A 27,224-nucleotide genomic window follows, 5' to 3' on the forward strand; every position below is an offset into this window, starting at 1 on the left:
CCAAATTATTACGATAGCCTCTACAGTTCCACTATAAGAATATATAAGAATAGTTCCACTATATCAGTCGTACGTTGGCATTCGAGGTGAGCGGACGCGCTTAGACAGGGCTCCTCAGTTAAGTGGTTTACTTTTGGATAGTGCTTTTAAATATTTGATTTATTTAGATATTGTTGGATTATTTTGTTATAGGTGTTCCTGTAACTGTTTGATTTTAATAATATTATAGATATAATTTTTTAAAGTTACTTTCATTGATATTTATTTAAATTTATAATGGTTGTTACGAGATCTGCCTTAAACACGTCACAGGGTATCGTGAGTCACACGGAAATAGCAGATGGCGATTTACGGGTGAGTCATGATTTAATCCGTTGTGGAACCTGTGGAATGTTTTCCAAGGTCGACCTGGTGACTAATCCTACCTCACCTGGGGATTCTTTTCTTTGTGATCGATGTAAGGAGTGCACCGATCTTAAATTACAATTTGGTGCACTGATGGAACAATTTGAGTCCCTGAAAAAAAGAGTGCTTGCCATCGAAAATAATGCTTCTGGGAGCTCGTCAGGGACTCAAAACTCCAGCAATCTACCAAGTGATGCACACCCGATTCGAGCCTCAAAACAGAAAAACCAAGTGCAAACTACCCTGGTTAGAAAGGACATTGTTTTATTAGGAGACTCCATTGTCAGGGAAACGGGGAATATTTTTTGTAATAAAGATAGGTGGAGCAGAACCAGGGTATGTCTGCCGGGAGCAACTATTGATGATGTCACCAACAGACTGTCAGATTTTAAAGGGGGTAAAGAAAATATTATTATTCATGTGGGGACAAACGATATTAAACGTACACGATCTGACGATTTGTTGGAAAAATACAGGACCATGCTGAGGAAATGTCGCGAGCTAGGCCATAATGTCTATGTGTCTGCAATTCTGCCCAGACACGATAGGAGGGATTATATGTTAAGAGCCTTGTGGATTAACTCAAGACTTGAAGGAATCTGCAAGGCTTTAGGGGGTAAATTTCTATCAGCATGGCCCACACTTGTAGGTAGAAGGAATTTGTTTTGTAGAGACGGGATACACTTAAACAAAGGTGGTGCAAAAGTTTTTGCCAGTATTATTGAGGATACCTTAAAGGCTCAGGGAAACTGCTAGTTAGGGGGGATGTGGGTAATATTGACACGCGTTTATCTGATAATATTGGTCAATGTAACTCTTGCACATACCTTAAGAGTTCTTATCTGTTACCCCAACTGGACGTATTATCTAGATGTTCTGGGGGCAAAGACGTTTCACGTGAGCAGGTAGCTAATATCAGGGAAGAGAGCCTAAAAAACTTCAAGGGTTGTGTTAGGGTTGTTAAATATACAAGAACAGTAAATCTTAATTGTTTATACAGTAACGTTAGAAGTGTCGTCAATAAAATGAGCGAATTCGAACTGCTGGTTAAAACAAGTAACGCGGACATAATAGGGCTTACAGAGACGTGGTGCCACCCGGAAATTGGGGATGATGAGTTTCAGTACGGCTTGTATAATGTATTTAGGAAGGATAGAGTAGATAGAAGGGGTGGTGGGGTAATGCTTCTTATCAGAAGCAGCCTGAGTGCGACGATAGCTTTCCCAGATTCAGACATTTCACATGCTAGTATAGAGTCTGTATGGTGTGAGATAGTTGGAAACAAAGGTACAATGCGAGTAGGCGTAATCTACAGACCAGGTGATTGTGAAGACTATGACAAAAGCCTCTACATGCAAATGGAATGGGCAAGTAAGCGTCAATGCCTTATTATGGGTGATTTCAATTTGCCTCTAATTGATTGGAGTAAATGGGAAGGAAACTCGACATGGGGAACAAAATTTTTAAATCAACTAGATGACTGTTATTTGTATCAACATGTCAGGGAAAGTACTAGAGAAAAGAATATCCTAGACCTCATCATCACACATGAATCAGATGACATAACAGGGCTGACAGTAGAGGAACCAGTAGCAGGAAGTGATCACGGAGTTCTACGGTGGATGATGACGAGAGAGGTGGCAGAAGTAAAAGGCAAAGGAATGGGTTTTAATTTCAGAAAAGGAAATTACGATGCCTTAAGGTACTACATGGCCTCTATTAACTGGGTAGATATCGTGCAGAGAATGAATACAATTGAACTGTGGTACGCTTTTAAAACATTAATCACAGATGCCTTGAATGCGTATATACCATTAAAAAAATACTCCATGAGAAGGGTTCCAAGTTGGATGAATAGTGAAGTTGCCACATTACTTGAGCAGAAAAAGGTGGCATGGAAAGGTTACAGAGCAATAAAAAGTACTGAAGCCTATAACAGCTACAAGGTGATATGTAATAGAGCCACAGAAAAGGTTCGACAGGCAAAGGCAATTTATGAGAAATCACTAGCAAACAGAGCAAAGAGGGGGGATAAAGAATTCTTCACATATATAAATGCGAAGAAGAGCAGGACAAACCAGATCGGACCTTTACGTAAGGAAAAGGGGATAGTAATAAATACACCAGCTGCCGTTGCAGATGAACTCAACAGTTATTTTGCATCGATATTTACAAATGAAAAGCCTTTTGTGGCAATGGGAAATTGTGGGAGCGAAGTTAAAAAATATGTAATTAATGATATTGAAATTTTGCAAGATTATTTAATGAAAAAACTTTCAAGCCTACAGACTAGTAAGGCTCCTGGAGTTGATGGAATATACCCTATAATCTTGAGAGAGGCGGCAAGTGAGTGCATTGAACCACTGAGGCTGGTTATGCGAGCATCACTAGACTCTGGGGAGATTCCCTTGGATTGGAAAAGTGCAAATGTGTCTCCCATACATAAGGGTGGCTCTAAAAGTGAAGTGGGAAATTATCGACCTGTCAGTCTGACTTCAGTAGTAGGGAAAATCATGGAGGCATTGATCAAGGGTGGAATTCAGGATCATTTGGATCGAATTGAAATTCTCAAGGATACTCAGCATGGTTTTGTAAAGGGAAAATCATGTTTAACAAATCTGGTTCGCTATTTCGAAAGGGTCACTCACGAGCTGGATTTAGGGAATAATTTCGACATTGTTTATTTAGATTTCAGCAAAGCTTTTGACTCAGTCCCACATGAGCGGTTGCTTTATAAGCTGGAACAGGTTGGAATCACTGGGAAAATCCTTAGATGGATAGAAGGATGGCTTCAGGGCAGGAGGCAGAGGGTTGTGATAAATGGCTATTCCTCAGATTGGGTTGATGTAAGAAGTGGGGTTCCCCAAGGATCAGTATTAGGACCACTGTTGTTTTTAATTTTCATAAACGACATTGATGAAGGGATAGAGGGCGTGATGTCTAAATTTGCAGATGATGTTAAAATTGGTAGAGTAGTTAATGATCACTGTCAAGCTGAGCTTCTTCAGAGAGACCTAGATAGACTTCAAGAATGGTCAGAAAAATGGCAGCTGTGCTTTAATCCAACAAAGCGTAAGGTATTACACCTGGGAAACAGTAATCCCAAAATAACTTATTCACTTGGTGGAGCTCAACTAAACCCAGTACTGGAGGAAAGGGACTTGGGTGTTACGATACGGTCAGACATGAAATTCTCTGAGCATTGTAAACAGGTTGCAAGGAAGGCCCATGGTGTCCTATCGATGATCTATCGAACTTTTGCAAGTAGAGATAGGGACGTGATAATCCCATTATATAAGGCCTATGTTAGACCACACTTGGAATACTGTGTTCAAGTATGGAGACCGCACCTAAAGAAAGACATCGAGCTTCTTGAAAGGGTGCAAAGAAGGGTAACTCGCCTGGTGAGATCGGCAAAAGGGCGTCCTTATGAAGAAAGACTTCGAATATGTGGGTTGCAGAGTTTGGAAACTAGACACCTTAGAGGAGATTTGATTGAGGTGTTTAAGGCTCTGAGAGGCATCAGTAAAATGAATGAGGACAAAATTTTCAAGATTATAAATGATGCTAGAACTAGGGGACATAAATTCAAGTTACGCGGGGAAATGTTTAGATTGGACTGCAGGAAGTTTTATTTTAGCCAGCGAGTTATAAATTACTGGAATAAGTTGCCTTCATGGGTGGTAGAGGCCGACAGTTTGGGGAAATTCAAAGGTCATCTGGATAGTACTTTCGGGTAAGGGAAGCGCATAGGATGATAGGATTAATTTCCTTTTTATTTAATTTTTAATTTCATTTTATTATTTTTATTTATTTATTAATTATTATTATTTATTTATTTAATTTTTGTTTTTATCATTGTTTTGTTCGGATTTTTTTTTTTTTTTTTTTTTTTTTTTGGCTGGTGCAGCATAAGCCATAGGCTTTCTTGCACCATACGGCCGTTACTAATACTAATAAGAAAGTAAGCATTATTTAGGTTTACTAGGGCCCTTGATTTGTTTTTGAGGTACAGAAGGTTTGCATTGCTCAAGTTTACCTTTCCCCTTCTTTGGGAAATAAGGTTTCCCTGTATCCATCTCCTCATCAGTGAACAGCTTTCCATTCAACTAGTGATTTGCTTGGTGGTATAGATACCTCCGTTTGGGTAGCAATTGATGTGTGTTTTTTGGTTATATGGGAATAAGTTCACTTGTTAGTATTCAGAAATAAGAATTTTTTAGCCTCTTGGTAGGTTATGTTATGTTCAGTTTTGTACTACTGTATTTTTTTTTCACATTTCCAAAGGGCACACTCCTTGGAAGACACAGGATGTTCTTCTTTACAGTTAAGAAAGTTTGGTGTTGCAGCTGTGCAGTCTATACTAGTGTACACTGTGTGGCACAGTGGAGTCACATTTGGCACAGGCAGCTGCTCAAGTTTACCTTTGCTGTGAGTGCCCAAACTTCTGGCATTTGTAGCAGCCTAATGGGTTTGGAATGTAAGGTTTAATACGGCAGTTTAAGGTTTAATACGGATACTTGCTCTTAACATTGTTGGTGGTTTGGAATTGTCAAATGTGAGTATTATGTTCTGAGTAGGAACTAGTACATTGTTCTTCTTTGTTAGAATCTGCCTTACACTGATCACACCTTCATCTTGTAAATCTTGTTTCAGTTCTTCGTCTGACAGATTGATGAGGTCCCAAGCAAATGGAAACCAAATATTGAAAAACTAACCTTCTTCAAAACAAATAAGTAATCTTTTCTTCTTCACCCACTTTCAACAGTGGGTGGAGATAAAAATTCACCTTTTCATTAAATATTTGTACTTTTATCAATATTTAAATTAAAGTACTAGCATTAAATGAAAAGATAAGATTTTTATAAAATGAGCTATCTAAGAGACAGCTAAGTAGTCCACAAGTTATAACAAAAAAAAGAATAGTTTTTTTAAAAATAGAATTAATGAAAGTGCTTAGCTTATACGGAAATATAACCCAGATGCAGTATATCAGTATCACATTAGATTATATACTCACATCATGAAACTAATATAAGAATGGCTTCATTTAAATATCCAAATTAGATATATAAAGTATGCCTACTAAAACAAACTAAAAACTAGAACTTTAAAAACTGGTTTCTATAATCTGACAACTCAGTATGACTTCATTAAAAGATATGATTAGATAAATAATTGTGCTTACTGAAACAAAACTTACTTAAAACTTGGATTTCTACTGTGGCCTCATCACTTCCTGATTTGTTCTTTGCTTTGATGATATATTTTCCTGTGTCTTGTCGCTTTGATTTCTTTATAATAAAGAGAGTGTGGTAATCTTCTACTTCTACTGTTAATCTCTCTGTTGATTTTAGAACTGTATCACCAAAACACCATGTTATGGATGGAGGTGGTTCACCTTTGACATCAACATCAAGTTTGATAGTTTCTCCATTTCGGACAATCAAAGCATTCAGGTTGGTGCGATCAATTTGAGGTGCCACTAAGAAACAGCAATTTATTATGTTACTCAAATTTCAAAGTAAGGAATACATTTAAAATTCTGTAACAAAAATAATCTGATTGTACGTTAAAAAAAAAAAAAAACAATGATAAGAAATTTTTTTTTATGCTGGAAATTATTCAAATACATAAGTAAATGATGAAAAATTGTTTAAGCATCACTATAGAGTAGGCAGGATGGATCCATATCATGAAGAATAATAATGTTGGGAAGTATTCACAAATAGTTCTTTTTTTTACAGATAACATAAAATAGGAAGAGTTGAGTCAGATAAACCTCAATAGAGTCAGAAGAAATCACAAAAATTTCTTAGTTGTTAAACTGAATGTTTATATTAAAGATTACAAACTCATCATTTGAAATTTCAATATAAATAAAATAATAATAGAAATAAGAGAATAAGGAAATATGTGAGAGAAATAAATTAGTTTAGTTAAGTCTGAAGATGGATATGAAAGTACTGTGGAAAGTTTATGCAATAATTCTCATTTCTTTAGAAGGGAGTATGCTTAATGAAAAAAAACACTGCTAGCATAATTATATGCTAAAATTTATGCAGCAGACTTTCTATCCATTCATATCCATTCATTACTAGATTCATCCACCATTAAAAATCTCAAAAATTGACATTGGCAACATTCAATTATTAGCATTAACAGAAGCATAAGCATGAAATGCAAGAAAGCTAGCTTATACAGCATTAGCCAAGAAAAAAAAAAAAACCTTCCCATTTCACCCAACCATCCACTCCTGCCTTGACTTACTTAAGTTTTCGAACCCCACTACGAGAGATGGAAGTTTGTTCCAACAATTAACCACCAGCTGGCTAAAGGCAAATTTCTGCACATCTATTCTACAACTGAATTTCCTCTATTTGAATTTATGTTCCCTCAGGTGGGTAATCTGAGCAGAAGGAAGAATTCCATCAGCATTGAGCTTCTGAAACCATTCAAGGTCTTATACAACTCAGTCAGATTATCTCGAAGGTGCCTAGCGCAGGCTTCATTTTAGGAAGAGTGTAGATCTTCTGGAATGGGTGCAGAAAAGGGCAACTAGATTGGTGAAAGGAATGAAAGGGCTGTCTTACCAAGACAGGCTTCAGTCTTGAAAATTGCAGCATCTGGAGACTAGTACAGGACTTATACACCTCATTCAAGACTTATACACCTCAGTCAGATCACCTAACAGGTGATCTGACTGAGGTGTATAAGTCTTGAATGGATTGAGTAATGTCTCTGCTGATGCATTTCTTACTCTTGCTCAGACTACACATGAGAGGGCATAAACTGAAATTAAAGAAGGAATTTTTCAGAATAGATGTGTGAAGGTTTTCCATCAGCCAGTTGGTGGTAAATGTTGGAACAAACTTCCTGGTGTTGTGAAAGTGGACAGTTTGAATAAATTATACCCTTTGATAATCATGAATGAAAATTAAGAACATTTTCTAAATGGCATTAATGAATTAGATTTTTTTAATGATTATTTAAAACTTTGTTTTGATTCAGAAAAACCACCCATTGTTTTTGATAGTAAATTGTCTGTAGGTCGATTCTTGGTTAAATCAGATGAAGGCTACAAAATTTGCTTTTAGGGAAGTTACATGTTGAACAAAGAGTATAATTGCTTTTATATTTTATAAAAGCAAATATATTTGCTTTTATGGAAGTTAAACAAATGGTATAAAAATATACCATTTGTAAAAATATACCAAATGAGGATAAGTATATACCTAATACAGTGGATTCCAGTTATTTGGGCCACTGGTTAATCGGGGCAGCCATTCTTTAAATTTTAAAGAACAGAACCTAATCAAGAAAATAGCCAGGGTTTTCTTCACTTAATCGGGACAATATGACATTTAATCGGGGCAGCAGACCGTATCACTTGAAATTACCCTAGATTGTCTCCAACCATACCATGTGGTCTGGTCAGATTTCTGAAGATCACAACCATAAAACAATAAAAAAAAATTAGCAGTCCCCTGTTTACTGGGCTTTTCTGTTGGTACAATTTATTATAAATGGACAGTAAGCTAGATCTTATTTAATTTGGGATAATACCAACAGCTGGAATTCTGTGGGTTTTTACATTATTATGGTGAAATGTGTTTCCCTTTCCATGAAATCTTCAATCATATAAAAAACATAAATAAATTTTCAGAATCTTCTCTTCATTCCTATTTTTTCAGCTTTGTAACTTGTTACTCCATTCTCACTTGCATGTATCGTGTTAGTTGCAATTTGTGCATGCTGTGTTCTTTGTTATTGATTGCTTATCTTTTTTACTGTTTTAAATTTTAATCCCACCCAAAATGTCAGTGAACAGAAATATCAACTAGTTGGTATGTACCCATTGCAGTACATAAATTATACTTTGCACATAAGCGCAAATTTATTTTTATTTTGCTAACCTGTGGAAAATATTCTTCCAATTTTCACATATCATTTAAATTTTTAATTGGTAAGGTAATAAAGTGTAAATTTGTGCTTAATATATCTTTATTTTTATAGCCTATGGATAATATTCCTCCTATTTTTGCTTATTAGCATCATTGTTTAATAAAATTAAAATTCAATTCACAAATGTGATCACAATGGCCGGCACTTACTACATATCATATAGTGAATGGTACTTTCCTATGGTGAGTCCATCATAATGTGATTTGACTGTTAGGATGGACTCACCATAGAGAATCAATTGTAAACCTGGGGGTCCACTGTATTTTTAACTATTTACGTCAAACTTTGCATAATTGGGACAGCCGCTTAATTGGCCAAAATTCACTAGTCCAGATGTGTCCCAAATAACCAGAATCCCCTGTATTATTTTTTGGAAGATGAAATATTAGTACATTTTTGAATTGTAAATGGTGTGAATGATTAGAGAATTCACTCAGATGTCATACAGTCGAAGCTCTTTTTGACGTCATACACATTATAAAATCATATGTGGTTGGTCCAGGATAATTTCTCATTAACCTAAGGCTATTTTATGAACAATCAATATAATACCCTTCCAATATAATGACTATTTTCTTATTCCCCTGGTGGGTCATTATACAGAGCTTCAACTAATATATCTGCAAAATTTTAAATCTGTTAAAATTTAAATGTGTTAGCTATGTTAGGGTAACTAACAGTAAGAACAAGTGCATGTACACTAATGCTAGAAGTATAGTAAATAAAATTAATGAATTTAAAGTGCTGATCAAGACATCAAAGGCAGATATTGTTGGGAAAATCAGAAACATTGTGTCACACAGATATGAGCAGTACAGAATTGGAATTTGGGGAGTAAAATGTGTACAGAAAGGATAGACATGGGGGTAGGAAGGGAGAAGGGGTAATGCTGTTAGTTAATAAACATATGAAATCTAACAAAGTGCATCCATTTGACATGGGTGGACAGTGAGTCTGTTTGGTGTGACATAAACACTGAGAAAGGGAAAATAAGAGTAGGAGAATAGTATGTTATAGGCCTAATAATGCTGATGAGTACAAAGAACAGTTGTGCAGAGAAATCGGGTGGGCCAGTAAATCAGAATGTCTTGTAATGGGAGATTTTAATTTTCCAGATATTGATTGGAACTTGTGGTTGGTCACTCACACACTAGCAAGAATTTTCTTGATTTATTGGAGGATTTTTTTCTACAGCAACATGTTCGAGGAGCAACCAGAGGGAGTAATACACTTGATCCAATTATCAGCAGTGATGACACATGCATTTGGAATTTGCAGATAAATGAACCACTAGGTAACAGTGAACAAAGTGTACCGATGTGGGATTTACTTAAAGATGTAACTACGATCAAGTGTAAAGGGAAAGGTTCTTGTTTTCATAAAGATGACTACAGAGGTCTCACAGTTTTTAAATTCTATAGAGTGGAATCAACTGATGATGTTACCAATGATCAAATCTAAATGGGAAGCCTTGAGGTACTTAATGTTGGAGGCTACCAGGCTTTTCATACCAACTAAGAAATACTGTTCAAAGTTCAGACCTAAATGGATGTTGGATGAATTAATGAGGCTCGTGGCAGAGAAGAAAAATGCATGGTATAAATAGATTTTATCAGGTGACACAGAAGCCTATGACAGATATAAGCCTAAGACAGATATATAAGTCTGTAATGAAGTCACAAAGGAGGTTAGGCAGACGAATCCAGAATACGAGAAATCTTTGGCAAAGAAAAACAGCAAAGAGGTCTTTACTTATGTAAACTCTAGAAGGAAGAGGATGAATCAGAAGCAAAGAGGTCTTTACTTATGTAATCTCTAGAAGGAAGAGGATGAATCAGATTGCTGATCCTGCTCAAGTAACTGATAAACGGAATGAGTATTTTGCAGATACATTCACACATTAGGATTTATTCAATGAGGGGGAATGCCAGAAGTTTATCAAACTCTAATAGGGAGCTAAGTGAATTTGTGATAACTGAGAGCAAAGTGTAGGAGAAATTGTTGAAGTTAAACAATAAAAAGGCAACTGGGGCAGATTGAATCTATCCAGTTATAATGAATGAGGCAGCAAGGGAAGTAAATAAACCCTTAGCCATAATTATGAGAGTATCCTTAGAGACCAGGGAGGTCCCCATGGATTGGAGGTGTGCAAATGTATTCCCAATTCACAAAGGGGGTTCAAAGGGTGATACAAATAATTATAGACCTGTTAGTTTAACTTCTGTTCAGGGAAAATAATGGAGACATTGGTTAAAGAGGTGATACAGGATCACCCAGACAAGATGGCAGTAATAGTTCAGACTCAGCATTTGTTTGTTAAGGAGAAGTCTTGTCTGTCCAATTTGATTTGATACTACAATGGGGTCACAAAAGAACTGGATGCTAAAAATAATTTTGATATTATATACTTGGATTTCAGGAAAGTTTATGATACTGTTGAACATGGAAGACTGCTATATAAATTGGAGCAGTATGGCATTAAAGGCAAGTTACTGCAAAGGATAAAGGGATAGTTGAGTGGGAGACGGCAGAGAGTGGTAATAAATGGACACTGCTCTATGTGGACTAATGTTATTAGTGGAGGCTCCCAGGGTTCAGTGCTGGGCCCATTGTTGTTTTCTGTATTTATCAATGATATCGATGAAGGTATATATCAGGCTTAATGTCCAAGTTTGCAGATGATACAAAGGTTGGCAGGGTTGTTAATTACACTAAAGACAGTATGCTACTGCAACAGGAACTAGAAAAGTTAGGCAGATGGGCTGAGAAGCGGCAACTGAAGTTTAACATTGACAAATGCAAAGTACTGCATATGGGTAGCAGTAACCCAAGAGAAATATATCAACTCTGTGGTGGTACTACACTCAGGGACTTGGAGAATGAAAAATACATGGGGGTAATTGTGCAGTCAGATATGTTCTCTGAGCAGTGCAGACAGGCTGCCAGAGCAGATCATGGAGTTTTGTCAATGATATATAGGAATTTTGCTAGCAGGGACAAGGAGGTGATTATTCCTTTGTATAAGGCCTGGGTTCCCAATATGTGCATGACGTCATGACCCCCAAGGGGATCGAAACGTGTTTTCTGGGGGGGTTGCCGTGGTTACTTTTAGTTGCAATGATTTTTATAGGAAATTTCACCACGAAGGTTTTCAACACTTATTTATTTCAATATGGCATATGGCTACACTGCAATATTCTACTTGTGGTTATAACACTGATTTTTGATAAATGAAAGGAAGTGACTTAAGGTCCACCACAGCAGATACTTAAAAATTTATATTAAAAGCCCACTGTGTTCGTACATATTAAACATTTTATATTATTTTAATTTGCTATGGTGGACTTTTAATATTTTTTTCAAATTTCTACCATGGCAGACCATGATTCACTCTCTAAAAATAAAATATACAAATGCAGTGTTATCATTAGAATAAAATTCTATGTTACAAATAGTAAACTGAACAAAATATTCACTATGATACAAAATTCAATATCAAAATTCATTTTTAATCGGTGTCTTGATGTGTGAATAACACACTGTCGAATAGTAAAGTAAAAGTAAAGTGCAGCCATTATCAACCCACTGTAGGATGGAAGCCTCCTCAATAATTCATGCTGAGGGAAATGGACCATAATCTGCCACGCTGGTCCAGTGCGCATTGGCAGATCGACCGTATTCAGCAGTCAGGGGCTTGAACCCCGGTCTACTCAAAGAGCGTGTGCTACTGCACTCCTGCTCCTGTCCATTCGGCTACGGAGGCCTTCAAATATGGACTGTCAAATAAAGGTGAGTTTCTCTCTTAACAACCCCATTTGTTTTGCTGAATCTGCCATTCAATAATGTCTGCGATGGGCTGTCTAATGCAAACTGGTGCAAACTTAGTTCGCCAATAATCAACCACCTTTAGTTGGTGCCATGATAGAAACCAGAAAAAACGTAAATATTCAGAAGACTATCTAAAATTTGGCTTTACCACTTTGATCAGCAATGGCATAGAGAAGCCACATTGTGCAACGTCGTTCTCAGTGCTCAATCTATGAAACCTTCAAAATTGAAATGTCACTTAGAGACAAAGCATTCAGAACATACTAAAAAGGATTTGGAGCTTTTTCAATGCCATGAAACTGATCTCAGACATCAGAGACCTGATCCTACAGGAAGTTTTCAGCAACAGAGCACAGCAGCAGTGCAAGCATCATATGAAGTCGCATTGGAAATTGCCAAACAAAAAAAAAAAACCTCACATACGATTGGAGAAATGATCATCAAACCCTGCATGTTGAAGATGGTGAAGTTAATTCTTGGGGAAGCCAGCGAGATAAAGATGCGACAAATATCTCTGTCCAATAACACTATTCAGTGGCTCATTTCAGATATGTTCTTAGACGTGAAAGAACAGGTTTTGAATGAAATCAAAGTTTTTCCATTATTTTCTTTTCGATTTGATAAATCAATGGACTTAAGTTCATGTTCTCAGTTGCTTGTCTTCACAAAATATATTCATTCAAATGACATCAAAGAAGAGTTCCTGTTTTGTAGTGCACTTGAAACTACTACAAAAGGTGAAGATATTATGGAGAAGATAAATACCTTTTTTTTAAACTGGATGCCTACAGTGGAAAAATATCAGTGGGGTTTGTACAGATTGAGCCCCAACTATGCTAGGGTTCAAGTCGGGCTTTCAGACAAAAGTGAAAGAACTTGCTCCCCAAGCAAAGGGCATTCACTGCATGATTCACCAATATGCTCTTGCCAGTAAGACTCTTCCAGCTCCTCTGCAAGAGGTACTTGATTTGCTGATCAAAATTGTGAATTGCATCAAATCTGGAGCCCACAACACCTGTCTGTTTAAAGAACTCTGTAAAAACATGAATTCTGATCACGTTGTCAATCATGATCAATGTTGTCAATCATGTCTTTGAGTTGAAAGATCAAGTTGTTTTTGAAAGACCAAAAATTCAAGTTGTTCCTGGAAGTGCAAGGGAAACATGACCTTTAATGATGAAGCTTGGAAGAAAAGAGTTGCTTACTTAGCAGACATTTTAGACTAGCTAAATAAGCTGAACCTGAAACTTCAGGGAAAGGAAACGCATTATCCAATTTCAAGACAATCTTCAAGCATTTGTATCCAAGCTGCAAAACTGGCGTCGGAAAGTAAATCTTAGAAACACTGCCATGTGCGAAAAACTGTGCAGTGTGGTAGAGGAATCTGAAGATGAACTGGATGAGAACCTGAAGTAGGAGATTACTGGGCACATTGAATTCCGTGAAAAGGAATTTCAGCGGTACTTCCCTGAACTTACAGAAGAAGAAGCTGCACTGGTACGAAACCCATTCTCTGCTTCCCTGAATGTAGCCAGCATTCCCGATGAAGTACAGGATGAATTCTTGGATCTGCAGAATGATTCCTCGTCAAGTAATTTGTTTTATGAAAAATTGTTGACTCAGTTCTAGTGTGTTATGTATCAGTCATATACAAATGTCACCATGGTTGCCTTTAGAGTTTTACTTCCATTTGCCTCTACATATCTCTGCGAGAGTGGATTTTCTACGTTTCTTCATATCAAAACAAAGGCAAGAAAAAGACTGAATGTTGAGGATAACATGAGGTTGGCTTTAACAAACACTCAGCTGCGAATTTTGAAGCTCATTGCCTAGATGCAAGTACAACTTAGAATATAATTCTAACCTAATATTTAATGCAAGTACAACGTTGCATTAAATATTGATTAAAATTACATTCTGAAAAATCTATTTTTAATGTGTTTTCTTTACCCTATTAAAATTGCATTTTGTGCAAATGTGGCAGGGGTCGCAGGTTATTCGGCTATTATAAAAGGAGGATGTGACTTGAAAAGGATTGGGAAACACTGGTAAAAGGCAATGGTCAGGCCACACCTTGCATATTGTATACAGGTCTCAAGGCCTCATTTTAGGAAGGATGTAGAGTTGCTAGAACGAGTACAGAGAAGGGCAATAAGATTGGTGAGAGGAACAAAGGGGTGCGATTATGAAGAAAGGCTTAAGTTCTGCAAGTTGCACATCTGGAGACTAGGCACCTGTGAGGTGGTCTGATTGGGGTGTATATGATAGACAGGATAGGAAGGGGGGAGGGGTTATGCTATTAGTTAAGAAACACATAAAAACCAAGGAAGTGAAGCCAGTCGACATCGCTGGACAGTGCAGTGTTGAGTCAGTTTGGTGTGACATAAGCATTGGGAGATCAAAATTGAGAGTAGGAGTGTGCTATAGGCCTAATGACTCAGATGAGTATAATAAGAAACTGTACAGGGAAATAGAGTGGGCCAGTAAATCAGAGAGTCTTATAATGGGAGATTTTAATTTCCCAGATATTGACTGGAATTTGGGGGCTGGTTACTCACACACTAGCAGGGCTTTTGTGGATTTATTGGATGATTGTTTTCTACATCAGCATGTTCGGGAGGCAACTAGAGGGAGTAATACTCTTGATTTGATTATCAGCAGTGATTCTTCATGCATTAAGAATCTGCAGATAAATGAACCACTAGGTGGCAGTGATCACAGTGTGCTGAAGTGGGATTTACTGAAAGAGGTAACTACCATTAGGGGTAAAGGGAAGGGTTATTGCTTCCGTAAAGGCGACTACGATGGACTGAGACAGTATTTAAATTCTATACAGTGGGACCAACTGATGATGTTACCAGCAGCAAATTCAAAATGGGAAGCATTCAAAGAATTAATCTTGGAAGCTACTAGGCTTTACATACCAACTAAGAAATATTGTTCAAGGTTTAGGCCAAAATGGATGTCAGATGAACTAATGAGGCATATGGCAGAGAAGAAAAATGCATGGGATACTTACAAATTAACACATGACACAGAAGCCTATGATAGATACAAGTTGATATGCAACCAAGTTACAAAGGAGGTTAGGCAGGCAAAGGCAGATTACGAGAAATCCTTGGCAAGGGATGCAAAGAAAAACAGCAAAGAGTTCTTTACTTATGTAAACTCTAGAAGGAAGGGGATGAATCAGATTGGTCCACTTGATATTGATGGGTCAACTGTTGATGACCCTGCTCAGGTAGCTAACAAACTAAATGAATATTTTGCATCGACATTCACACATGAGGAGTTATTCAGCGAGGGGAATGCCAGAGGTGTATTCAACTCTAGCAGTAAGCTACAGAATCTTGAAATAACTGGGAGTAAAGTGGAGGAGAAACTGTTGAAGATAAACACAAGAAAGGCACCCGGGGTGGATGGGATCTATCCAGTTATATTAAAGGAGGCAGCAAAGGAAGTAAGCAAACCCTTAGCCATAATTATGAGAGCTTCCTTGGACTCAGGGGAGGTACCCATAGACTGGAAATGTGCAAATGTGACCCCAATTCACAAAGGAGGATCAAAGGCTGACACAAGTAATTATAGACCTGTGAGCTTAACTTCTGTTCCAGGAAAATTAATGGAGGCACTGGTTAAAGAAACACTGCAGGATCATTTAGACAAGACTTCAGTTATAGCTCGGACACAGCATGGTTTTGTTAAGGGGAAGTCTTGCCTGACCAATTTGATTGGATATTATGATGCAGTCACAAAAGAACTGGATGCAGGGAATAACTTTGATATTATATACTTGGATCTTAGAAAGGCTTTTGATACTGTTGCACATGGAAGACTGCTACACAAATTGGAGCAGTGTGACATTGGAGGCAAATTGCTGCTATGGATAAAGGGGTGGTTGAGGGGGAGAAGACAGAGAGTGGTAATCAATGGACACTGCTCATCGTGGACTAATGTTATTAGTGGAGTCCCTCAGGGCTCAGTGTTGGGTCCATTATTGTTTTCTGTATTTATAAATGATATTGATGATGGTATATCAAGCTTAATGTCCAAGTTTGCAGACGATACAAAGGCTGGCAGGGTTGTCAAGGACACTACTGACACTATGCTGCTGCAACAGGATCTGGAAAGGTTGAGCAGATGGGCTGAGAGGTGGCAAATGAAGTTTAACATTGACAAATGTAAAGTACTACACATGGGAAACAGCAACCCCAGAGCAACGTATCAACTCTGTGGTACTACACTGACAGTGGTAGAGAATGAAAGGGACTTGGGGGTGGTTGTGCAGGCAGATATGAAGTTCTCTGAGCAGTGCAGACGGGCTGCAAGAGTAGCTCATGGAGTATTGTCAATGATATACAGGAATTTTTCCAGCAGGGATAAGGAGGTGATTATTCCCTTGTATAAGGCAATGGTCAGGCCACACCTAGAGTACTGTATACAGGTCTGGAGGCCTCATTTCAAGAAGGATGTAGAGCTGCTGGAACGAGTACAGAGAAGGGCAACAAGATTAGTGAATGGAACAAAGGGGTGCTCTTACGAAGAAAGGCTTAAGTTTTGCAAATTACAGTGTCTGGAGACTAGGCACCAGCAAGGTGATCTGATAGAGGTGTATAAAGCTTTGAATGGTTTGAGCATGCTCAATGCTGATGGGATTCTTCCTCTCGCTCAGAATAATCACCTGAGAGGGCATAAATTCAAATTGAGGAAAGACAGATGTAGGATAGACGTGCGGAAATTTGCCTTTAGCCAGCGAGTGGTTGGTTGGTGGAACAGACTTCCATCCCTTGTCGTGGAAGTTGATAGCCTAAATAAGTTTAAGGCTCAGCTGGACAGGTATTTTGAACGAACAGAGGGGTGAAGTGGAAGTGGGTTTTTTTTTTTTTTTTTTGGCTGATGCTGCATAAGCTTGCTTTCTTGCATCAAATGCCTCTACTAATGCTAATGCTAATGCTAAGGCTTGAATGGCTTCAGCAGGCTCAAGTTGATGGTTGTTTTTATGGGGGTTTGATGATGCATAAGCTTCTTTGGCTATAATGCACCTATTCATTTATTGTAATAATATATGAGAAATTCTTGTAATGTCAGAAAAGGCTGAAATCAGAAATTATTAAAAACTTCAATTTGCTCCAGAAAGTCGAAAAATTCAAGAAAATTTGCATTGTCACCAATGACATTCTCTTGAATTATTAGTTTCCAAAGGCTAACCAATGATAGCACGATTGTATTTCTGTCTTGTTTATAGTATGGGCATTCAATGAGAATGTGTTTAACAGTCAAATTTATAGAACAATGCGAACGCTATGGTGGATCATCTCTGGTGGGTAAATGAAGGCAAGTCAAATGTGTATGGACTATTCTTGCTCTTGAAAGGACTACTTCTTCTCGTCTTGATGTACGAACACTGGAACGCCAAATTTTAAGATCCTGTTTAAATTGAAAAAGTTTATTATTTGTTTGAGAGTGCCAGAGTGCTGTCCTTTCTGTTAGGCATGCACCATGAATGATTTGTAGATAGTCTGATGATGGAACAGGAATATTGGTTAAATATAAGGTAGTTGTATTTTTTGCAACTTTATCGGCCAGATCATTACCAGAAATTCCACAATGTGAGGGAATCCAGCAGAAGGTGATCAGTTGGTGACGCTCTTCAATCTGCAGTAATAATCTTATAATTTCATTTAATTTAAATCAGTGTAAATAACAAATTTTAATAAGCAGTCAGAACTGAGATTTTCTAAGGCTAGTTTAATTGCATATAATTCTGCTGAAAAGATACTGAATTCAGGTGGAGGGGATGCTGAAATAGTGGTATTTAGGAACACTGCTGCTGCTGCTCCAATGTTTGAGTTAGATTTAGAGACATCTGTATAAATTGGAGAAAAATCAAAATATCTGTGAGTGTGAACTGCAAGAAGTTGTTTCACATTTGATGCTTAAAGAATATTTTTTCCCCAATGACAAAGGTAAGTGTCACAGGTGGGTACAGGAGGACGAATCCATGGTGGTTGAGCACATGTTACTGCCTGTTGTACAGAATGAATGAAAATATTCCAAACCTGCATCAGTTCAAGAAGGTGACGACCAGCTAGTTTTACTATAATAGGCTTATTTCTGTAGAGGTTTTCTAATGATGGATTGAATAGGTATGAACTGAATTGGATGCGAGGCACAACTTTGTATTTTGACAGCATACTTCAGTAGCAGTGTTTTCCTACGTAGAGTTAACAGAGGCTCATAAGCGTCAATGTAGAGGCTATATGCTGGTGATGTTCTGAAAGCCACAAGTGCAATCCTCAAGGCACTGTGCTGAACTGGATCAAGCCAGTGCAAAGCACTTGCTCTGGCAGATTCATAGGCAGGAGCACCATAATCGAGAGAGGATCTGATTAATGCCCTGTATAACCGAAGCAGGGAGGTGCAATCTACACCCCATGTTAGGGCGGATAAAGTTCTGAGTATATTTAACTTTTTTAAACAGGAAGTACGTACATTTTTAATATAGTCTAAGAAATTTAATTTTTTGTCAAGGGTTAATCCTAGAAATCTGATGTTAGTAGTGACTGGAATGGAGATATTGGAAATTTGAAGCTCAGGATCCAGATGAAGTTTGCATTGACCACAAAAATGGATAGCAACTGTTTTCTGTTGTGAGAGTCGATAGCCGTTAAGGCTGGCCCATTGTAGTATTTTATTGAGTGATATCTGAAGCTGCCTTTCAATAGATCTCATGTTTTGGGAATGGCAGGAGATGGAAAGGTCATCTGCATAAAGGTACATCTCAACTGTGTTTGGAAGCTGCCTAGTGATGGAATTGATTGTAAGGGCAAAAAGAGTGGCACTTGCTACTGATTCCTGAGGAACACCTTCCTGAATGAAAGTTGTAGAGAGGTCACTTTGGTATCTTGCTTGAAACGATCTAGTGTATAGAAAGTTCTGAACAAATATGGGAAGGTTGCCCCGTAGATCGAGAGAATAAAGCTTTCTAAGTATTCCATGCCACCGTTTGGTGACAAAAGCCTTCTCTATATCTATATAAACCACTACTAGATGTTTGTGTTTAATGAAGGCATTGCGAATGGCAAATTCAGTCTTGATCATGAGATCCAAGCATGACCTGTTTTGTCGAAACCCACGTTGAATATGGCTCATTAGATGTTATAACTCAATGATCCAGATGAGTCTACTGTGGACAATTTTTTCAAGGATATTGCTGAGGCACCTTGACAGAGATGATATTGGTCTGTAGCTATAGGGGTTGGATGGATCTTTTCCAAGCTTCAGGAATGCCAAAACAATAGAGTGGTGCCAAGAATCTGGATAAACATTTTCTAAAAAAAAAAAAAAAAAAGTTTTAAAAGACCAGGAGGAGGTACAAAACTTTGTCATCAAAATTTTGCAGCATGACACAATAGATCCCATCTGGTCCGGCGGCACCATTATGAGCTGTTTTAATGGCATGCAAAACTTTGGAATATTGTATAGATTTGTTATATGGTAGAATGAGGGCAGTTTGGAAGTTTAGCATTAGCAAAGGCACATGATGCAAGAAAGCAAGCTTATATAGCATCAGAATAAAAAAAAAAAAAAAAACACCCGTATTTCACCAATCCGCTCACTCCAAAGGTTTGTCAAGTTCTGCCTTGAATCTATTTAAGCTATCAACATCTACAACAACAGATGGAAGTTTGTTCCAGCAATCCACCACCCACAGGCTAAAGGCAAACTTCTGCACATCGATCCTACAACTGTCTTTCCTCAATTTGAATTTATGCCCTCTCAGGTGATTATTCTGAGCAAGAGGAAGAATCCCATCAGCACTGAGCATGCTCAAATCATCCAAGGCTTTATACACCTCAATCAGATCACCTTGCAGGTACCTAGTCTTCAGACACTGTAATTCGCAAAACGTAAGCCTTTCATCGTAAGAGCAACCCTTTGTTCCATTCACTAACCTTCTTGCCCCTCTCTGTACCCATTCCAACAGCTCTACATCCTTCTTAAAATGAGGCCTCCAGACCTGTATACAGTACTCAAAGTGTGGCCTAACCATTGCCTTATACAAGGGGATAATCACCTCCTTTTCCCTGCTAGAAAAATTCCTGTATATCATTGACAAGACACCATGAGCTACTCTTGCAGACCATCTGCACTGCTCAGAAAAGTTCATATCTGCCTGCACAATTACCCCCATGCCCTTTTCATTCTCTACCAGTGTCAGTGTAGTACCACAGATTTGATACATTACTCTGGGGTTACTGCTTCCCATATGTAGTACTTTTCATTTGTCAATGTTAAACTTCATTTGCCACCTCTCGGGCCATCTGCTAAACTTTTCTAGATCCTGTTGCAGTAGCGTACTGTCTTTAGTGTCATTAACAACCCTGCCAACCTTCGTATCGTCTGCAAACTTGGACATTAAGCCTGATATACCATCATCAATATCATTTATAAATACAGAAAACAACAATAGGTCCAACACTGAACAATGAGAGACTCCCCTTATAACATTAGTCAACGAAGAGCAGTGTCCATTGATTACAACTCTCTGTCTTCTCCCACTCAAACAACCCTTTATCCATAGCAGAAATTTGGCTCCAACGCCACACTGCTCCAATTTGTGCAGCAGACTTCCATGTGCAACAGTATCAAAGGCCTTTCTAAGGTCCAAATATATAATATCAGAATTATTCTTGGCATACAGTTCCTTTGTGCCTACATCATAGTAACCAATCAAATTGGTCAGACAAGGCTTACCCTTAACAAACCCATGCTGTGTCCGAGTTATAATTGAAGTCTTGTCCAGATGATCCTGCAATGCTTCTTTAACCAGTGCCTCCATTAATTTCTCTGGAACAGAAGTGAAACTAACAAGTCTGTAATTACCAGTGTCTCCCTTTTCATGTTCTTTATGGATTGGGGTTACATTTGCACATCTCCAGTCCATGGGTAGCTCCCCCTGAGTCCAAGGAAGCTCTCATAATTATGGCTACGGGTTTGATTACTTCCTCTGCCACCACCTTTAATATAACTGGACAGATTCCATCCACCCCGGGTGCCTTTTTTATGTTTATCTTCAACAATTTCTCCTCCACTTTCCTCTCAGTTATTACAAAATCATCTAGATCACTGCCAGAGTTAACTTCACCTCTAGCATTCCCCTTCCTGAATAACTCCTCATGTGTGATTGTATATGTAAAATATTCATTTCGTTTGTTAGCTACCTGAGCAGGATCATCAACAGTTGATATCAAGTGGACTAATCTGATTCATCCCCTTCCTTCTAGAGTTTACATAAGTAAAGAACTCTTTGCTGTTTTTCTTTGCATCCTTTGCCAAAGATTTCTCATAAACTGCCTTCGCCTGCCTAACCTCCTTTGTAACTTGGTTACAGATCAACTTGTATCTATCATAGGTTTCTGTGTCATGTGTTAATTTGTATGTATCCCATGCATTTTCTTCTCTGCCATATGTTTCATTAGTTCATCTGACATCCACTTAGGCCTAAACCTTGAACAATATTTCTTAGTTGGTATGTAAAGCCTAGTAGCTTCCAAGATAAGTTCTTTGAATGCTTCCCATTTTGAATTTGCTGTTGGTAACATCATCAGTTGGTCCCACCATATAGAATTAAATACTGTCTCAGACCATCCTAGTCATCTTTACGAAAGCAAACACCCTTCCCTTTACTCCTGATGGTAGTTGCCTTTTTGAGTAAATCCCACTTCAGCACACTGTGATCACTGCCACCTAGTGGTTACTTTATTTGCAAATTCTTAATGCATGAAGAATCACTACTGATAATCAGATCAAGAGTATTACTTCCTCTAGTTGCCTCCCAAACATGCTGCTGTAGAAAACAATCATCCAATAAATCCACAAAACCCTTGCTAGTGTGTGAATGAGCAACTCACAAATTCCTGTCAATCTCTGGGAAATTAAAATATCCCATAATAAGACACTCTGATTTACTGGCCCACTCTATTTCTCTGCATAATTTCTCATTATACTCATGAGATTTATTAGGCCTATAACACACACCTACTCTCATTTTTTCTTTTGCAGTGCTTATGTCACACCAAACTGACTCAACAGTGCACTGTTCATCTATATTAACTGGATGCACGTCTTTTGATTTTATGTTTTTCTTAATTAACAGCATAACATCTCCTCCCTTTCTATCCTGTCTATCCTTTCTGTACACATTGTACTCCCCAAATTCCGATTCTGCACTGCTTATGTCTGTGTGACACCAATTCTCTGATATCCCAACAATATTTGCCTTTGATGTCTTGACCAGCACTTCAAGCAAATCGAATTTATTAACCATACTCCTAGCGTTGGTGTACATGCAAGAATACATGCACCTGTTTCTACTCTTAGTTACCCTGACACAGCCCATGTATTTACTTGTTCCACTATCTAGCAGTTTTCTAACCCACCTAACTCTGCCTCAAAAGCATCAGCATATATGCTTGCTCTGTTTCTATTTAAGTGTATCCCATCTATGAAGAAGCGAGGGAATGATGTCAGCAGTGGGGAAGATGGATTGCAAAGTAGCAACACATAGAACATACCCAATATTTTTTCTGATTAGGTAGAACATGCATTGAAGAAAATGAAGAATCAGAAAGCCCCATGAGAAGATGAAGTTACTGTAGAGTTGTTAAAATTGGGAGGAAGAGACATAACACAAAAACTGGCAAGGCTCTTCACAAAGTGCATTAGAAAAGGTGTGACGCCTAAGCAGTGGAATAATGCAATCATAGTTTTACCGCATAAGAAAGGAGATAAATCAGAAATTGGAAATTATAGACCAATTAGCTTGTTATCCCACATCTACAAGTTGTTCATTAGGGTCATTACTAACAGATTAGAAAGAATACTTGATGAGAATCAACTGAAAGAGCAAGCAAGCGGGCTTTAGGACAGGATTCTCTAATGGAGAAAGCAAATGAATATAAAACACCATTATGCCTGGCATTTGTGGATTATGAAAAAGCATTTGACTCCATACAGCATAAGGAAATGTTTCGGGCACTGGAAAGACAAGGCATAGATACCCCATATATTATGATTTTGAAGAAAATATATGAGAGTGCAGGCAACTCCGTAGCCAGGTGGGCAAGAGCAGCAGTGCATAGCAGACACTTCTTGATCAGACCGGGGTTTGAGCCCGTGATCACCAGATATGGAGGCTGCTGAAAGGTCATGAAATGACCACCACATATCACCGGAGCAATATGGCCTTAGTTGCTAATGCTCCTAAAAACCAAATAAGATAACATAACATAACATAATATAACATAACATATGAGAGTGCTACCTCCTTTATTAGACTAGACAAAGACAGTAGGAAATTTAAAATCGAGAAAGGAGTTCGACAGGGAGACACAATATCTCTGCAGCTGTTTGCTGCTGCCCTTGAGGAAGCTTTCAGAAGATTAGACTGGTCGCAGAAAGGAGTCAATGTGAACGGAGAGTACCTAAACCATTTATGATTTGCAGATGACATTGTGGTCATAAGCCATGATCCCAAAGAATTAGAGGAAAATCTTAATCAGTTATGCACAGTTAGTAAGGATTTTGGACTAAAGATGACTATGGCTAAAACAAAAGTAATGAAGAACAAGTATGCCACAGAGAGAGAAATAATGGTTGAAGGAGAAGTTATTAAAAAGGTGGAGTCATATACTTATCTGGGACAAGTTATTAGCTGTAATAATGATAAATGGCTGGAAGTCAAGAGAAGAATAAATTTTGGATGGATAGCATTCAGGAAATATAGTCACATACTGAAGAGCAATATCCCAGTTTGTCTGAAACGTAAAATAATGAACCAATGTATACTCCCCACCATGACCTTATGGAAGTAAAACTTGGGTACTCACCAAAAGAATGGAAGAGAAGCTGAGAACTACACAGCGAAGAATGGAAAGAATTATATTGGGAATCAGACCGTTAGATAAGAAGAGAAACACGTGGATTAGGCAGCAAACTCAAGTAAAGGACATTCTTATCAAAACTAAAGAACTAAAATGGTCTTGGGCAGGACACATAGCTCGAAGACATGATGACAGATGGACTAAGAAAATAATAGATTGGTACCCAAGAGGAGCTAGAAGAAAACCTGGAAGACAAAGGCAGAGATGGATAGATGATATTCATGAGTTTGTGGGTAGTAAATGGATGGCTAGTGCTCAAAACAGAAGGAACTAGAAAGTTGCTAGAGAGGCCTTCATCCTGCAGTAGATTGAAAATGGCTGATGACGACGATGATGATGATGATAAAAATAAGACTCATCTACAAAAAATTATTAAGTGGGGGACATTTAAATTCCTTCAAAGTTAATTTCCTATTAAACAGAAGTAGAACATCCAATGTGGAATTTAACAGAATAGCCTCCTATTGATATAACACTATACATCATCAATATCGTGAAAAAAATGTATAGGAAAATTTAAATGAAAATGACCTTACAAAGTATATAATTTTTATACAAGATTATAAGCAAAATTTTTCTTCAGGGAGGACACATATGTTCAAGGATGTATAGTGAATCTGATAATACTCTGAAAATCAATGAAAGTGATATTAATTATTGTCAGATGAATTAATGAGGCTAGTAGCAGAGAAGAAATGCATGGGATGCATATAAATAATCAGTGAGAGCCTATGGCAGATATAAGCTAAAATTTTTCTTCAGGGAGGACACATATGTTCAAGGATGTATAGTGAATCTGATAATACTCTGAAAATCAATGAAAGTGATATTAATTATTGTCAGATGAATTAATGAGGCTAGTAGCAGAGAAGAAATGCATGGGATGCATATAAATAATCAGTGAGAGCCTATGGCAGATATAAGCTAGTCTGTAATGAAGTTACAAAGGAGGTTAGGCAGGCGAAGGCAGATTATGAGAAATCTTTGGCAAAGATTGTAAAGAAAAACAGCAGAGTTCTTTTCTTATGTAAATTCTAGAAGGAAAGGGATGAATTAGATTGGTCCACTTAACATTGATGTTTTGACTGTTGATGATCATGCTCAGGTAGCTGATAAACTGAATGAGTATTTTGCATCTACATTCACACATGAGGAGTTATTCAAGGAGGAGAATGCCAGAAGTTTATCAAACTCTAACAGGGAGCTAAGTGGTTCTGTAATAATTGAGAGCAAAGTGGAGGAAAAATTCCTGCAGTTAAACATAAGGCACCTTGGGTGGATGTGATCTACCCAGTCATATTAAAGGAAACAGCAAAGGAAGTAAGCAAACCCTAAGCCATAATTATGAGAGCTTCTGGATTCTCGGGAGGTCTCCATGGACTGGAGGTGTGCAAATGTATCACCAATTCACAAAGGGGGTTCAAAGTGTGACAGAAGTAACTACAGACCTGTTAGTTTAACTTGTGTTCTGGGGAAAATAATGGAATCACTGGTTAAAGAAGCATTGCAAAATCATCTCGACAAGACTGCAGTAATAGTTAAGACACAGCATGGGTTTGTTAAGGGAAAGTCTTGCCTGACCAATTTGATTGAATACTATGATGTGGTCACAAAGGAACTGAATGCCAAAAATAGTTTTGATATCATCTACTTGGATTTCAGGAAAGCTTTTGATACTGTTGCACATGGAAGACTATTGGAGAGGTATGGCATTAAGGACAGGTTGCTGCAATGGATAAAGGGATGGTTGAGTGGGGGGATGGCAGTGAATAGTACTAAATGGACACTGCTCTATGTGGACTAAGTGGAGTCCCCCAGGGCTAGGTACTGGGCCATTTGTTGTTTTGTGTATTTATCGATGATACTGATGAAAGTATATCAAGTTTAATGTCTAAATGTGCAGATGGTATAATGTGGCATGGTTGTTAATGACAGTAACAATAGTACAAGATCTGGAAAAGTTGGGCTGAGAGGTGGCAACTGAAGTTGAGAATTGACAAATGTATGTAAAGTACTGCATATGGCTAGCAGTAATCCCAGGTTAAGTATCAACTGAGTGGTACTACACTAAGGGTAGTGGAGAAAGAAAAGGACCTGGGGATTCTTGTGCAGTCAGATATGAAATTTTCTGAGCAGTGCAAAAAGGCTGCAAGAGTAGTTCATTAGCATTAGTAGAGGCATTTGATGCAAGAAAGCAAGCTTATGCAGCATCAGCCAAAAGAAAAAAAAAAAAAAAAAACCCACTTCCACTTCACCCCTCTGTTCGTTCAAAATACCTGTCCAGCTGAGCCTTAAACTTATTTAGGCTATCAACCTCCACCACAAGGGATGGCAGTCTGTTCCACCAACCAACCACCCGCTGGCTAAATGCAAATTTTCGCACATCTATCCTACATCTGTCTTTCCTTAATTTGAATTTATGCCCTCTCAGGTGATTTTTCTGAGCTAGAGGAAGAATCCCATCAGCATTGAGCATGCTTAAACCATTCAAGGCTTTATACACCTCTATCAGATCACCTCGCTGGTGCCTAGTCTCCAGACACTGTAATTTGCAAAACTTAAGCCTTTCTTCGTAAGAGCACCCCTTTGTTCCATTCACTAATCTTGTTGCCCTTCTCTGTACTCGTTCCAGCAGCTCTACATCCTTCTTGAAATGACACCTCCAGACCTGTATACAGTACTCTAGGTGTGGCCTGACCATTGCCTCATACAATGGAATAATCACCTCCTTATCCCTGCTGGAAAAATTCCTGTATATCATTGACAATACTCCATGAGCCAATCTTGCAGCCCGTCTGCACTGCTCAGAGAACTTCATATCTGCCTGCACAATCACCCCCAAGTCCCTTTCATTCTCTACCACTGTCAGTGTAGTACCAAGAGTTGATACGTTGCTCTGGGGTTGCTGTTTCCCATGTGTAGTACTTTACATTTGTCAATGTTAAACTTCATTTGCCACCTCTCAGCCCATCTGCTCAACCTTTCCAGATCCGGTTGCAGCAGCATAGTGTCAGTAGTGTCCTTGACAACCCTGCCAACCTTTGTATCATCTGCAAACTTGGACATTAAGCTTGATATACC

The 27,224-nt window shown here is 38.1% G+C and overlaps 1 protein-coding gene across 1 annotated transcript in view; it reads right to left on the bottom strand.

The window, feature by feature from the left end:
* LOC150087120 (twitchin-like) overlaps positions 1–27,224 on the bottom strand; it is a 3,511,780-nt gene that overhangs the window by 1,977,910 nt on the left and 1,506,646 nt on the right. The window contains 1 exon segment of the mRNA XM_090372971.1: positions 5,609–5,890. Within this exon segment, the coding sequence (XP_090229097.1) occupies positions 5,609–5,890 (282 nt within the window).

The sequence above is a fragment of the Mastigoproctus giganteus genome, chromosome 4 (assembly GCF_048544385.1).
Source record: "Mastigoproctus giganteus isolate SK-2022 chromosome 4, ASM4854438v1, whole genome shotgun sequence".
NCBI classification, from domain to species: Eukaryota; Metazoa; Arthropoda; class Arachnida; order Uropygi; family Thelyphonidae; genus Mastigoproctus; species Mastigoproctus giganteus.